The 16,141-nt window shown below is 37.1% G+C and overlaps 1 protein-coding gene across 1 annotated transcript in view; it reads right to left on the bottom strand.

Annotated features, from left to right (window-relative positions):
- The window catches only part of CNTNAP5 (contactin associated protein family member 5), an 879,440-nt gene that overhangs the window by 429,083 nt on the left and 434,216 nt on the right, over positions 1-16,141 (bottom strand). Inside the window, exon 7 of the mRNA XM_032145556.2 lies at positions 14,411-14,554. Within this exon, the coding sequence (XP_032001447.1) occupies positions 14,411-14,554 (144 nt within the window). The remainder of the gene's footprint in view (positions 1-14,410; positions 14,555-16,141) is intronic.

Here is a 16,141-nt window from a genome sequence, read left to right as displayed (position 1 = left end):
GAGGGAGAAGCCCTCAGAATCAACCCTGCTGACATTTTCATGTTGGACTTCCAGCTTCCAGAACTGTGGGAAAATAATTTCTGTTGTGTAAGTCAAACAGTCTGTGGTATTTTGTTTTGGCAGTGAGAGCAGACTAATACAGTAATAGAAGGAGTTTTAATAGTTTTTCTTAATGAAATCGCTGAGTTGAAAAGTATTTTAGACATTTTCCAGAGGACATAATTCTCAATCATGGAAAGCACCAGAAAGAACAAGTTAATTGTGGACTTTACACAATGAATTCCACTAGCTATGTAGTGGCCCAATTGACTGGAGAAGCCACATCTTCTGACACACACAGTGCTCTTTTTAATTAGGTCATGCCACCTCTGCTGAATCAGGGAAGGAGAAAACATTTAGTGGAGGGAGACACCTGAAGATAGTCTTCAAACACTCTATCTCCAGGCAGCTAAGAGTCAGACTGTGCAATAGATCTCTTAAGTGTATACAGAGATCTGTAGTTACAGAGAGGATCAGCCTTCTATGAGAAGATGCTCCATTAGGAAGACATTCTTCTTCACATTTCATCAGATCCTTCAAGTTCATCTTGGTATAATCATCACAACATAAGCTTCAATGAATATTTACTATGCACCTCCAATTTGTAGTGTGCTCACTTCTTTACAGGAAATTCGAATTACTCATTTCTCTTCTTATTAAAAATGCATTCACTTATTCAACATTTATTGATCACCATTTTTATAATGTAGTTTCATTTTAGTTAACATTTAGAAACTCAGTGATTAGGGTAAAATATAAAACGTGTGTTAAGCATATCATAGCAGCTAAGCACAGATTTGGCATTAGAAAGGCCACTAATGGAAAGCAGATTCTATCACATGCTAGTTACTTATCTTGGGGAAGTTACTTTAATGTTACTGAACCTCATTTTTCCCAAACTGAAACCACAAAGAGCTATCCACTTTATAAGGTTATTCTGAGGATTAAAATAGATAAATGTAAAAATCAATTGACACAATATTTGGCATGTAATAAATGTTTAACACGTTATTTTCATTGCTGAATACTGATAACAAGAAAAGGAATTACACAAAATTACACCAAAATAGTCCTTTTGAAATGAAGACTAAAAAATCTACACCTGTATAGTATTTATGATTGCTTTGATAAAATTGCAGGTGACTTCTTTTCTTTCTGCTTTTCTGTGTTTACACAATTTCCTATCATCTATAAGTATTATTTTTTCATGAATAATGGTAATGCAATGTGATTTACAAGGTATTTATTGGCTTATAGTTTGCTTGTTGAGTTACATTGTTGAGAAGACTGTGATTCTTGTACTTTTCCAGAGCAGTCTTAGACCTAATGATCTCTGGACTCTTATGAATCATGGAGACTGACTGCTTCCTGTAGTGTGCATGAGGGTTGCAAAAGTCTTTGGGTCACAAGCTGGAAGTTTTACCCAAATGTCGTGGATTGTCAAATCCTAGTATAAGCATTCGATTTTGTGGGTAAAAACATGGGGAAAAAAAAAAAGCCTAGATTTTCTTGGTCTTTGCCAGTCGTCGTAAGGAATTAAAAGTTTGATAAAATGCACTCTAGTTTACTAGAAGCCTGTAGAGAAAGCATTCATTATTATTGCAATATGGAGGATTATATGTACCCATACACATGGAATGAGCTTGCCTAGAAGCTCATTTCATGTGCATGGGTACATATAATCCTCTACCAAAGTCATCTTCTGGGTCTGCTGGATCTTCCATTTACCTTGGGAAGCTAGCATTGAAGTTTCTGTAACAAAGATCAGATTTTCAGCTGCACAAACATACTGTCCTTACAGGCAACCACCATGTGGCACATATAAATGAAGTAAATGATGGGTTTTAGAGCATACCCTCTCCCTAAAATTTGTTTGGATACGAAATCTCTGTCAGACACATCAAATGCGGCTTGTGAAGGCTCTGTATGTTCATTTAGCTTTGTTCCTTATCTCACAGCCACATTCTTAAAGACCTAGTCAATCTGTTATTTTTTATACTTAAAGTATCATTAATATTTTTAAAGATAAGATATTTATTTAGCTACTGAATTTCCCTGATGCCTTGGGGACAAATATGAATATGCTTCAGAGGGCTTGCTTCCTAGGCTGACGCAGGGCATATTTTGGACCTTGTTACAGCATCAGGGAAAATACTGAAGTAATCACTAGCCACCATGGGGGATACTGGATAACCCCATGGGTGGATGTACTGTTAGCGTGATGAGCTGAACTAAGGTATTAGACAAACATAGAAAGAAATGGCAGGGAAATAAAACAATTTCAGTGGAAGAGAATAAGCTATGTAAAACAATTTTTAGGTTAAATATGAATAAGTTTTTGTGAGAATTACAGTAAATCTTCATGTAGACAGGTAAATTATTACAGTACTTCTAATTCATGTCCACCTATACAGTGTTCCAAACTTTTTGAGTATGAGAAATGCATTTTAATGTAATAAATTACACGGGCCCATAATAAAAGTAGTAGTTTCACTATTTTTTATGGAGCATATACATAATGACAAAGTTAAATAAATTGACATTTTACTAATTACAAGAGCCTAGACTTATATTTGTGGTTTTGGACTTCATACATTTGTGAGACATGCTGGTATTGCATAAAACTGTGATCAGGTGACATATGAAACCGTGAATATGTGTATGTCTCCTTTTGTCTTCCCAACTCTCTTTTCCAGATGTCCAAGGTCTCTAGTTTTTAACCTAAATTTTTAAAAGAAGAAAAGAGATTGGCAGTTATGCCAGTTATTTATTCTGAAGTTCAGTTCCAAAGCCACTCTTCTTTGCCCTGCATTTTGTTTTTACATGTAAAAAATTGTTATTTCAATAGTTTTGAGTAAATTGGTGGTGTTCGGTTACATCGATAAGTCTTTAGTGGTGATTTCTGAGATATTGATGGACCTGTCACCCAAGCAGTGTACACTACACCCAGTTTGTAGTCTTTTATCCCTCACCCTCCACCCACCCTCCCCAGCAAGTCCCCAAAGTCCCTTATATTATGATTATACCTTTGCATCCTCATAGCTTATCTCCCATTTACAAGTGAAAATATCTGATGTTTGATTTTCCATTACTGAGTTACTTCACGTAGAATAATAGTCTCTAATTCCATCCAGGTTTCTCCAAATGCCATTATTTTGCTCCTTTTTATGGCTGAGTAGTATTCCATGGTTCATATATACCACATTTTCCTTTTCCACTTGGTTGATGGGCATTTAGGCTGGTTCTATATTTTTTCAATTGTGCATTGTGCTGCTATAAACATGCAAGTCCACGTGTCTTTCTCTTATAGGGACTTATTTTCCTCTGGGTAGACACCGAGTAGTGGAATTGCTCAATCAAATGGTAGTGGAGTTGGACCCTGCAAACATTTCTCTTTTGTCTACTGGCTGAATGTTATGCTTTGTCCATAAGGGGCACTAGAGGGCCGCTGCAGGGTGACAGAGGCTGGAAGATGCTTCCAGGTTCCTGTCCTCCATTACTGTTCTTCAGTGGGAGGCCCAGGGAATCTGCATGGTTGAGCCCCAGCTTCAGTCTCCCCACAGCCGTCAGCTTCTGCAGGAAGCAGGGACCTAAGTTTTCCGGCAAGCTTCTTTGCTATCTGTATGCTATGTGTTCCCTGGTAAATGCACCTTCTTCTTCTACTTTTTTTTTTTGAGACAGGGTCTCGCTCTGTCGCCCAGGCTGGAGTGCAGTGGCGCGATCTCGGCGCACTGCAAACTCTGCCTCCCAGGTTCATGCCATTTTCCTTCCTCAGCCTCCCGAGTAGCTGGGATTACAGGCACCCGCCACCACGCCCAGCTAATTTTTTGTATTTTTAGTAGATACGGAGTTTCACCGTGTTAGGCAGGATGGTCTTGATTTCCTGACCTCGTGATCCACCCGCCTCTGCCTCACATAGTGCTGGGATTACAGGCGTGAGCCACCGCACCGGGCCGGTTAACTGCACCTACTTGAAGAGGCCTGAATCTCAGCCTGGGAGGTGGGCAGAGAGAACATTTCTAGTCCTTATGCATTCACAGTCCACCCTGTCTCAAGCTAGAGAAACTACCTGATTTTTTGCACATGCTATTTCTGGACAACTTGGAGTCCTATTTACCTGTTTTATTAGTTACCTACCTTCTACTAGAAAGCCACTTTGATATAATTTTTTTTTTGCATTTTCTAATAACTCAGACTTTGACACATAGAGATGTCTTCTAAATCTTGTGACAAAAGGTGAAGCGTTTCTAAGAAGCCAGCCAAACCGGCTCACATGGAACAAATCCAGTGTCCGGTCCCTACTTACTATGCGTCCTGGTGATTCAACAAGGAACACTTATAGAAGGTTATTAGAAATTTATAAAAACACAGTTTTATTTTACATATAAATGTTTCCTTGTCTAAAATTTAACCTGGAGTTCTTGGGCTGCTGTCCGTGGATGAGCTTCACAGGCATCAACGAAGATTCAAAAATGTTATGTGAAGTAAAATGTGTTCATAGTTTTAATTATATTCTTAAAGGGGTGTATGCCCTATAAAATACTAATAATCACTGATCTATAACCTTTAGTGTTGTACTTCTAAAAGGCCATTTATCGAGCAGGCTAGAGATTACCCACAGGACTATGGTCTTCATGGGGAACATGTGAGAAGAAACGGCGAGCAGAGTGAGGCTATAAAAATAATTATGATAATATTATCAGCTCTTAGTGATTCAATGCCTACAATATCCTAGGAGTCACTCTATATATGTAAAGTAGGCATTATTATCTCTACCATGTAGATGAAGGACACTGAAGCAGAGACAGCTTAAAAAATTTTATCTAAATTTTGTATCCATTATGAGGTAAGGCTGGGATTTAATTTTACTTCCTTCAAAGATTATTCTCTTCCTCAACACCTAGTGCCTTCATCCATATACATTTCCTGACCCTATATCACATATTTAACACCATGAGTGACATAAAAGCGTGTTTCTTTTATATACTTAGGGTAACAGGAATAACTCTTGCAAAGAAATAGACTAGAATAAAGCTTGTTGTTTCCCACAGCCCCACCTTGAGCTTTTGCATCTACCATGTCCAGGCCAAGTTCCTGCACTTACATAAAGTCTTTCGTGAACCTACTATCCCTGTGATTTCTCCTTTCTAACTCATGTAAGCTATGTTTGAGTCTTGCCACTGGGTGCAGTGGCTGTGACTGTGGTAGTTGGAAGTAGAGTCAGGATCCACAGACTGGAGTTGTGGTGAAAGAAAGGAAGTGGAAAAACCAAATGGGAAACCAGAATTGTGATGAGTGATCAAGATGGAGAAACAAACAAAAAGTAAGGGTCAAACCATAAGGGCAAATGAGATAAAAAGGGGAAGGGTGGCTGTCAAATGGTGGCTAGGAGAGCACAAAGGTCAGAGGGGATGGCCAAGGCCAGGGCATCTGCTATGAACTCTGAGTTCTACAAAGGTAAGACCATGCCAGGTGTGTAATTTCTAAGATCAGAGAGGATGCTTCTCTTTGAAAAGAAGGATCATTTTCTGTAAACACAGTAGATGCTCAATAACTACATTTTAATGACAATAATGACTCAAATGCTAAGTTATGCCATGTTGTATACGTATGAAATTCACAGCAAGAAAGGTATTATGAAACTGAGAGTCTGAAAGGGGCTCGGAGGAGAAGGTGGGACAAGGAGCGCACTTGGACAGGGTGGGCAGACAGCACATTCAACACTCCCCACTGCCCTACCCCGTGGTAGACACTGCTTACAGATTACAGTAGCCTTCTCTATCCACCCTGAATACAGCCCTACAGTTTTTCTCAGCACTGTGCTCCACAATGCCTGGAGTTGATAAGGCATGGAGGATATGCAGCAGGTTCATACAGGCTTGCACTAATGGTGATTCCATTTTTAACAATTTCAGCCTTCCACATTACTTGATATGTAGCCACTGGTCCCAAGCTCCTAGTGGCTCCCTGAAACCTGGGTTTGCCTGCCTGTCTTCCAGTGCCCTCTAGGCCTCCCTACAATGTAGCAACTCCAGGTTTCTGGGTTAGCACAGCCTGGGGGCTCCAGGACCCTGCTTTACCTCTGAGAACCTGCTGAATATTTTGAGCATTACTCTGGTTCAGAATGTGAACCCTACCAGTGAGTTTGAAGAAGGATGGTTAGTTTGGGGCTGGGTCAGGGAAGAGGTAAAGGAGAAAAAAGACAGCTCGGCTGGCATGGGAGAAACACAACATGCAAAGGCTGAGAGAAGGATGTGCATGGAGTGAATTCCAGAAACAGCGAGTAATCCGGGTCTGGTTAGAAAAGAGGCCACATCAGTGAGAAAATGGGAAGCAAACTTTTATATGTAGGACAAGCTGATTATAATAGTTTTGAAACACTCACATAAAAGTTTGTATTCACCTTGAAGGAATACAAGAGCCACTGGAAACAAAGGGCTGAGTTTCTGGGGAAGCGCTTTGACCCTTTGCAGCACTCATCGCCTTCTCCTTCAACCCAGAGGGAGAGCCTGCCAGCCAGATGCAGAGACAGGAGCCGCTGGGAGCCAGGGGGCAGTGGGATTCCACACTCTGCCCTTCGCTGCCCTCCTTCCTTTCTCACACCAAAGACAAGAACTCCACTCTTAAGCTTTTACATCACAAGAGACACCCAGGAGAGATTTCTCTGGCAAATAACAAAGTACACAGGGGCCATTTCTGAAGCACCTCATTGGTCTTCAATACTCAGAGATCAGTGCTGTTCACGGATCTGCCCAGCCTTGTATTATTTTTTTCTTCTCTTTGACATGAAAGTCATTCAGGACCCTAAAAAAAAAATGCCTAATAAAAATGAATAAAACCTGACGGTGGATTGCTTTCCATAAGAGGAGGAAGAAGACTGTGAAAGGCACAGCCACTAACACATATCATTGACTTTCCCTAATCCTGAGTATATTTTTTGGTATAAAATGTGGATAATAATGTCTGCCTCCTGCCTGCTACACACAGGGGACAGAGGATCTCTAATAGAACCACAGGTCATCAGTCAGCCCTCCACTGACCACCCCTCCAGTGCTAGCACCGTGATCTGTGGCCTTGTCTATAAGCTCTCTGAAATACAGTATCTTCGAATGGAGGAGTGGTTATTGCGGTTATTACTGCAGGTGCGAGAGCATAAAAAGAATATGCTCAGCTCATTAGTTGGATGTTTTGCATAGAGGAAGCACATCTGAGGTCATTTCAACTTTTACATAGCCCGTTTTTTTAAAAAGCACTTGAAGATTCAAATGACTTGAAAAGTATCAGGTGAAACTAGCAGGATAAGCCATCTCCTGTGTACATGGCCAGCGGGCATGGAATGTGGTGTGGCTTTATGCAATGTGGGTTGAGTCAAAAGTTCATAATCTTTGACCCAATTATATTCATTTCTAGTTATCTGTTTTAAATTTCAGAAAATTATTTTTGCACCATGGTTGTAATCTCAATATTATTTTTGGCAGAAAAAAAATTCAAACAACTCCAATTTTAACACAGTAGATTCTTAAATGAACTATGGTAAATTGATTCAGTGCTGAAATAGTATTTGTAAATAGAGAAAAAACAACTTCTAATAAAAGTTTTAAAAACATTGAAAATACTTTAAAAAAGTAAAATATAAAATTGTCAATAAACTGTGGTCTATGATATATAAATATACATTTAAATATTTATTTAAATGAAATACCTATAATAGATGAGAACAATGTTTTCCTCTCTGGCTGGTTGCATACCCTATTCTGTATTTTGCAAATTTTCATTTTATATAGAAATACTTTTAAAACATTCTAAAGAAATTTTCTTTAATACTTTACATAATTTTATCAGATGAGCAAAAGAAACTGGTTACATTTGCTTATCTGATAGAAAGGAAAAGTGATAACACTAATTTCAGGTAAAACAATTTTCAGACAGGATGACTGCTATAGTTTGAATGGTTTTATCCTCCCCTTCCCGAAATTCATATATTGAAATTTAATCCCCAATATGTTGGTATTAGGAGGTAAGGTCTTTCAGGAGGTGATTAGGTCATGAGGTCTTGGGATTAATGGCTGCAAAGTAGCCCCAAGGGACTTGCTTATTTTTCCACCACGTGCGGAAGGAGGAAGACACAGTGAGAACTGTGAGGTCTTAAACCTGGAAGGGAGCCCTCACCGGAACCCGACCGTCCTGGCACTCTGATCTCAGACTTTCCAGCCTCCAGAACTGTGAGAAATAAATTTCCCTTATTCAGAAGCTACCCAGTTTATGACATTTTGTTATAGCTGCCTTGATGGACTAAGATATTAATCATTACACTGTTAGTTTTTCCTTTTTTCTTTAAGGCACATTATTCTTCATATGACCTTGAAACTATTTAATTCCAATTTTCCTGAAGAAAGGAAGGAAGCAACTGTTCAGGGAGTGAATAACTTGGAAATGATTTTTGCTGGGTATGAGGAGCATACAGCATAGACGCAGGTGATGTGGATGTCAGACTGGTCAAATGGAAGTAGAAGAGAGCAGGAATGAGAAGAGAAAAGACACAATATGTTTGCTTTTTCAAATGATTCCTTCCATCAAGAGAAAGTATCATTTATCACAGAGCATACTCACAGAGATGAAACATGATCCTGGAGACAAGCTAAAGAGATTATAGGCTTTACTAGACAGTAGGGAGTTTTCTCTGAGCAATTTTCATGAGGTTTTGAGTCACAGGGAGGTAAGATAAAGGTGCCTGTCACTAGGTGTGTGTATGTTATATGTGTGCACCTGCAGATGTAAATGTTTGTGTGCTCTCATGTCCACCCTTATCTCTTACACATAACTCTGACAGTGAGTGCTGGCTTGGCTTTAGAGCCATAAGAAGTAATCAACCATGCTCCAATAAGTTGCATGACAGCAGAGATGCAAACAAAGGGCAACATACTTCAAGAAAGCTCACTGTTGTTATTCTTCAATACATCTGTTATACCCAAGCCTATCAGGTAATGCTTTTTAAGTTCCTTATTTTAAAGGAGTCTACCATTTGATCAAATCTGAAGTAATGATTTTCATCAAATTTTCTCAAATAAATGAGATGATTAAGTTTGTAATATATTCACTGCAAACCCACTTCATGACTCATAGTTTGGGTGTAAACAGAAATTCAGATTCAGGAAAGAACAGGAGCTACCTCCAATCAGCTTTTATTATTTGGAACTGTATGTGACTGCATTAATTAGCTATCTAAAATGGCAAATAAATATTGGCTTCTATGTCAACTTCAGTTGAATGGATTTATAGATGTTTTTATTAATAGCTCCAATCTACTGGGTGCTTAGTGTGTACCATGCACTGCCCTAAGGGTATTGCAGATTTAATCTTCACACTAACACTTTGAAGTAGATGCTATATTTGCCCTCATTTTACGTATGAGGGTACTGAAGTTTTGTAACTTTCTCAAGATCCCATAGCTGAATAAGCCATGGAGTGGGGATGAATAACCTAGGAAGTCAATGTTTCAATTATGATTTTATTGAGGATGCTTCCAGGAACACTGAAGTGAGACCTTTGGGTTTCCCTCTAGGACAAAAGAAAAGGTATTTTGTGATTATTTAGCAATTTCAACCATGGGGTTGGGAGTATTATTATATTGGCTTAGTATTGGCCATCGCCCATCCAATTCCCTGATTCCAATTCCCATTTGGAAACAAAGGTATAGAAATGAATTGACATAGTCAATTAGCTCCAAAGCCAACTCTATAAGTAGAGTCTTCCTATTAGTTATTTGCATTTTCTTCCCTTCTATTGAAGACAAAGTAAAGTAACACATGCTTTTCCACTATGATCTTTTAAATAAAAAACAAAATATTTTGAGACCTACAATGATGGTAGTGAAACTTCAGCCATCTCCCAGGGAATCATGTTACGCTCCTTGCCTCTGGGAGAGGAGATGGAAGACTCAGAAAGGACAGCTCAAAAAAAGCATCATTTTTGGTGGAGTGCAAGGTAGGAAATTAATCATTTTCAGGAAACTATCAGAGCAATATATTTCTTATACTACATATATAATAATCAACATTACAGGTACTGTAGACACACTTCAATGGGCCATTTGCTTTCTGATTGTTTATTATATAGTGCTGTATTAGCATATGATAAAGGATTTGAGGAAGAATAGTGAGGTATTTTTTATGTCTACTTTAAGCTGTTAGTTTTACTGCATTTCAGCATGTGGAGAATTGTCTTGTAGTCAAATCGAGCTATAAAGACTAAATTGAATTATCCCTATGGAACAGCTGTTAAGTCTCCAGGGAGTGGGAAGGTCCCACAAGAAAGAGATGACAGATTGCAATGAGGATGCCTGCTGAATGCAGCCTGCTAAAGAGGCATACGTTAGATTAGGCAAAGGCTGGGGCTTCCGTGGGCCTTGAAACACATTTTATAATTTATGGGTAGTACCATACTCTTGCTGCCTGATTTGTTGATCCCTTGAATCTGAACTTCCCAAGGCTTAATAACTGTAAGAGAGTCTGCGAACACTAGAAAAGAACAAAAATATCATTCCTTCCAAAAGCCCTTACTTAGCACCACAGTGACAGGGTTGGAGCAAAGCTGATTTTGTAGCAGATACGGTGTCTTTGGGGGAAACTTTCAGCTTGACTACAGAAAGGAAAGAGTTTGTACTTCAGTATGTAATAGTGCAAACCATTGCTTCCCATAAGAAATCCCTAAAGGAGACAGACTAGGTATATAAATATGTGTGTGGGTGTGTGTTTACATGTGCAAGTGTATAGTGATACGAATTCTCACTTAAGCAGGGTGTTGGAAGCAATTTGGAAGAAAAATAATGTACATTTTTTCTTCTAAATTGTGAAGGTTGAAACTAAGGTTGCCTACCTGCACAATAAAACAATTTTCTTGGGATTTTTTTCCAAATACATTAGTGCTAAATGGATTCTTTATGCCTCATATTAACAATACCGCCAATTAAACCCCGAGGAGTAACGTATACTAGCAAAGTTTTAGGCAACTTGATAAGTTTAAAAGTCACCACAACACTTATTAAAGTTTTAGATAATGATTCTCTCAGAAAAGGAAACGGTGGAAACTACCGATATTCAGAAACTGAAGTTTTTTTTTATTCTTGTTCCTTTTTATCTTCCTTTTTTTTATTTGCTTTGCTTATTCAGTAACTCTAATATATCTTATCATTAAAGATATTTTTAACACATAATATGTATAAAGATATTCTTTTTTAATGTTACTATAGAGATCTTAGTTATTTATATCTAAAGCTCAGGCTTTTATACTTTTAAACCCCAGTTTATGAACAATGAGTGTGCAATGTTTTTATAAGCTTACTGTTTTTTCAACTTGCTCTGCCACATCTTAGCAAAATAGTAGGTAGTGATGCCCTTTAATGTTTACAACATTAGGCTAATCTAAACTTCTGGTAGTGCATGATCTCAATATAGTGCCCCTGTGCCAGCAGATTGGACTTAAGGAAACTGGTATGTTTTGAAATATTTCTTGAAACAATATTGGGAAAGGGATAGGAATGAGTGTGTTTCCACGGCCCAAGACTCCAAACCTAGAATAAAAAAAAAAAAATGTCATGAGCAAGCCAGTGCTTATGTTAATTAGGAAATGGTTGACCTAAGCTCATGTGGATAAGTTGCAGAATTGTCAGGAGCCTTGGGCATGAGCCAGGGATGGACAAGTAATGTCGTTGGCTTTTCTAGAGCCATTGAGGTAACTAAGCCCTCCCTAGCATCACCCTAACTTTTCCAAACTGAAGGAGTCAGGACTTGACACAAGCCTTTTAAAATGCTAACAATCTTTAATCCAAGTGTGATTCCCCATGAGCATCCTCTGCCTCATACCCTTGAATCCAATGTCGATTTTCAAGAAAATGTGTTAATATGATACCTCAAAACATAAAAAATTATTATAGACTATATTTATCAAAGAAGAAAACAAACACAAAGTCATTTAAAGCCATAGTTTGTTCAAATAATTCTATAATAAGATTGCAAAGAGAATCAGATTTTTGCTGTTAATGATAGGGTGACCTACTCTTGCCATGGATTAAAGAAAAAATGTAAGTTAAGGAGATTGCCAATTCCAGGAATATGAAGTAACATGGTTTTCTCTATTTGCTCTGCTAAGTACAACTAAAAGACTATAGGAATTCTGTATAAAACTTACCTAAAAAAAACTCTGAATGGTGGGGAAAAGAAATAAAGGATATATAAAAACCTTGGGACCAAGAGAAAAACATAGTGGAGAATTCTCTGGGTTTTCTCTTAACCTGATCTGTTTTAAGTATGCTGCTGAAAGACAAACAACCCAGAGAGACTAACTGGTGCAGATAAAATTTGTTTAAAATTGCCATTAGAAGACTGCTCTCTATAGCCAAAGGATGAGGAAAGGATAGCATAGAAAGAGAGATGTTGTTAGACAACAACTTCTCTCCCTAAGCCAAGTGCCATAGAAAAAACTATGGCCCCATTTCCATTGAGCCATGCTGTAGTGAGGTGCCCAAATTTCTGTCCAGGGTGGTATATGGGAAGATCAATCTTGGACTCTGGCTTACAAGGCCAATTCTGAAGATCTGTGAATTTAATCATTGTCAGATAGAACCAAGTCTCTCCCTGTGGTATCAACTGAGATCACACGGAAAGCCTAGACTTCTGCACCTACTGAGCTATCATGAGGAACCCCCTTCATCCCCTGCAGGAGCAGTCTCAGAGATGGTTTAGTGGTGAGTCAGGACTTCCATCACATTCTAGTGATCTGAAGGGCATCTCTCTCCCACCCACCCACAACCGCTGTGATGTCACTGCAGATCACATGGGCAGCAGTAATGAGTCTTTAATACTAATCCAAGCCAAACATATCCCTCGTGGTTTCAAGAGTTTTTCTTTACCTTTTGTCAATATTGGGCAAAAATATGAGTAAATGCAGCAAACTATCCTCTCCTTTTGAATTCTCTAAATGATGTTTGACATTGTAGCAAAATAATACTACTTGAAATGGTTCTAAATACATGGAAATGGTCCTAAAAATGTAATTGTCTAATTGAGACAATTATAAAATAAATAAGGGAAGATAAAAGGATGTAAATGGAAATTAGGTTTCTACACATCAGTTAAATTGGTAAAATGATTAAACCAGTGAACTATAATAAGTTATGTACATATAATATAATGTCTGCAGAAACCACTAACAAAAGCTATACACAGATATACTCTAACACTAGATAAAGCAAAAAAGAATTTTAAAAACTATCCAAGGAACACAGGAAGTCAGAGAAAATAGAGAATTTTTAAAAACCCAGGAAACAAAATAAACAGGCATTTAAGCCCAAAACATTCATTACATTAAATGTAAATTTGCTAAATAGACCAATTAAAAGACAGAAATTGAAAGCATGAATTAAAAAACATGACCCAATTATTTGTTGTTTACAAGAAACTCACTTCAAAAATTATTACATAGCCAGGTTAAGAGCAAAAGGATGGGAAAAGTTACATGACAAAGACATTTATAGAGGAAAAGCAAGAGTGGCTATATTAACATCAGACAGACTTCAGAGCAAAGAGAGTTATCAGAGACAGATAATAAAATTATATAATGATAAAAGAGTGAATCCACCAGAACACATAGCATACTAAATATGTATGTACCAAACAACAGAGCTACAAAATATGTAAACCAAAAAGGGATAGAACTGGAGAGAGAAACAGACAAATCCAAAATTATTGTTGGAAACATCAACACCTTTATTGAGCACCTACCAGGTGTAAGGCACTCTGTTAGGCATTGTGAATGCAGTAGTAAAAAGAAAACACAGTCCTGACCCTCATGAAACTCATTGTCTATTAAGGAAGACAAATGTTACTTAATTAGAAAATCATTTAATTTGTCAGTATGATAAATGAGAATCTCAAACACACTAAAAGTTTAATTTCCCTCATTTAAAATGAACTATTTTTAATATTAACAATAAGTAGACAAATATGTAACTCCCAAGCCATAGAATTTAATGGAATATGTGGTTTTCTTGTTTCATTTTCCAGAGATAATAAAAAATTCATGTTGTCCCACCGTAGACTGCAAATACTACCCACAGCTGAAATATGACCCACAGTCAAAAACAAAAGAAATGAATTCTCTGGATGGCCCTAATGTATTTGTTTCTTCCACTAATGCAATTTACACGGATTCAATACCTGCCATTCTCTTTCTCTCCAGTGTCACCTCAGAGGCTGATGGGAACTCAGAGCATAAGATAAACATATTATGAATGGGTTCAGGAATGGGCTGGTGAAAGCAAGACTTACCCCAAAGTGGTAGAAACCATCAAGACAAAACAGATGGGCTGACTTACCACAGTATAGATCTGATGCTTTCGTCTCTTAGCCAGGTCAATTATGTTTACTCCATTGTAGTAAAGGTTTTCAATGCATCCATGGAAGTTTTTCTTTAAAAAGGTCCCAGGTTTTCCTGGTACTGGAATTCCTCCAAAACTAAGCTTTTGGGGTGAAAATAGAAACAAACTCTTAGTTATAAGCTCTGAAAGATTAGGAAAGGAAAGTAAACACGTGCATTTTTGGTAGATTCAATTGTATGCATGAGCCAAGTGGCTCAAATAATTATATATGCCACTTGATTACACATTTAAAAGGATACTGATTAGCCTATGTAAAAATAACTGTAATTGCTTGCTTCTTAAAGGCCTATTTTACACAACCATTTTCGCTTCCTTTCTGAACCTTTTTAATACTAAATAAAACAATAATTTACAGAAGGAGGGAAAAAGAAAAAGAAAATCAATGTCTTTATAATTATCTCTTATCCAAGCATCTTAAAAGATATGGCCATACTAAAGCCAAGAGACAAACAAAACATACCTCTATTCAGCTACAGAAGAACCTAGTTCAAAAGTCTATATCGTACGCAAAAAGCCTTATGCATAAGATTGTCTACAATTGTCATCTATAATGATGAAAAACAGGAAATATTCCAAATGTTCTATATAGTTTTGTGAAGCAGGTAATTAAGAATCAATATGATGAAAATTCACTTGTCAATAATGATGCTTATTAAACATTTGTAATATAATGGGAAGTAAATATAATGTTGATTTTAAAATGCAAGAGTTATTATTGGGTATAAAGCATGATGTCAACAACAAGAAGTTGAGCATAAAGCATAGTCTGGGAGGAAATACACTGAATTGTTATTATTAGGTTGAGGCAAAAGCAATTGCGGTTTTTGTCACTAAAAGTAATGGCAAAAACCGCAATTACATTTGCACCAACCTAATTTAATAGTGGTTCACTTTGGAAAGGTTATGGGATACTAGGGATTTTCTTCTTTTACAACTTTTGTTTCTAGTTAGTATTAACACAAATTGTCTTTTTAATATATATATTATTTTAAAAGCAAGGCGGCCTGTTATGAGTATTTTTTTCTACTATGAAAAAGAATGAAGAAAATTTAAACTATCAAGTTTATCCCAATACCATTTAATGAGAAGTGCAGTTTTTTCCACTGCTTTGAAATATCACTGTCAGCATGTACTTCAACTATATCTATATTTGGATACTTCTCCGTCTTTCTCTAGTTCACTGTCTCTTTTTATCTGTCTCTGTCTTAATGTTTCAGGAGGATGTGGTCTCCCAATCGGAATGTCTTCTTATATGAATAGCTACTGATATACTTAAAGCTATTTTTAGATTTTTTTACGAGCTTCACACTAGTAAAAAAATGTTTCTTAATGCAGTGTAATAGGTGAAGAGTATTATTAATCCTGTTGCCCACTTTTACTTACAACTACGTTGATTTTTAAAGAGAATTTTTTGATATTTTATCTATTTTATTTTAAAGTTTAATTACAGAATAATTTTATTTAACTAGCTTGTTAGAATTTTTATTGATAATTTATTGTTTACATTAAAACATTTTGTTAGAGAAGAATGGATATTTTTTAAATATTTGATTTTTCTTTCCAAGAACCCACTGTTGTTTTCTATTTTCAGAATATTTCTAATAAAGTCCCCCAACTAAAGTTATTATTTTCTTTCTCTAGTTCACATACCCATCATTAAATTAATTT

The sequence above is a fragment of the Hylobates moloch genome, unplaced genomic scaffold (assembly GCF_009828535.3).
Source record: "Hylobates moloch isolate HMO894 unplaced genomic scaffold, HMol_V3 SCAFFOLD_24, whole genome shotgun sequence".
Taxonomy (NCBI): Eukaryota; Metazoa; Chordata; class Mammalia; order Primates; family Hylobatidae; genus Hylobates; species Hylobates moloch.
This window is presented reverse-complemented; position numbering and strand designations above follow the sequence as displayed.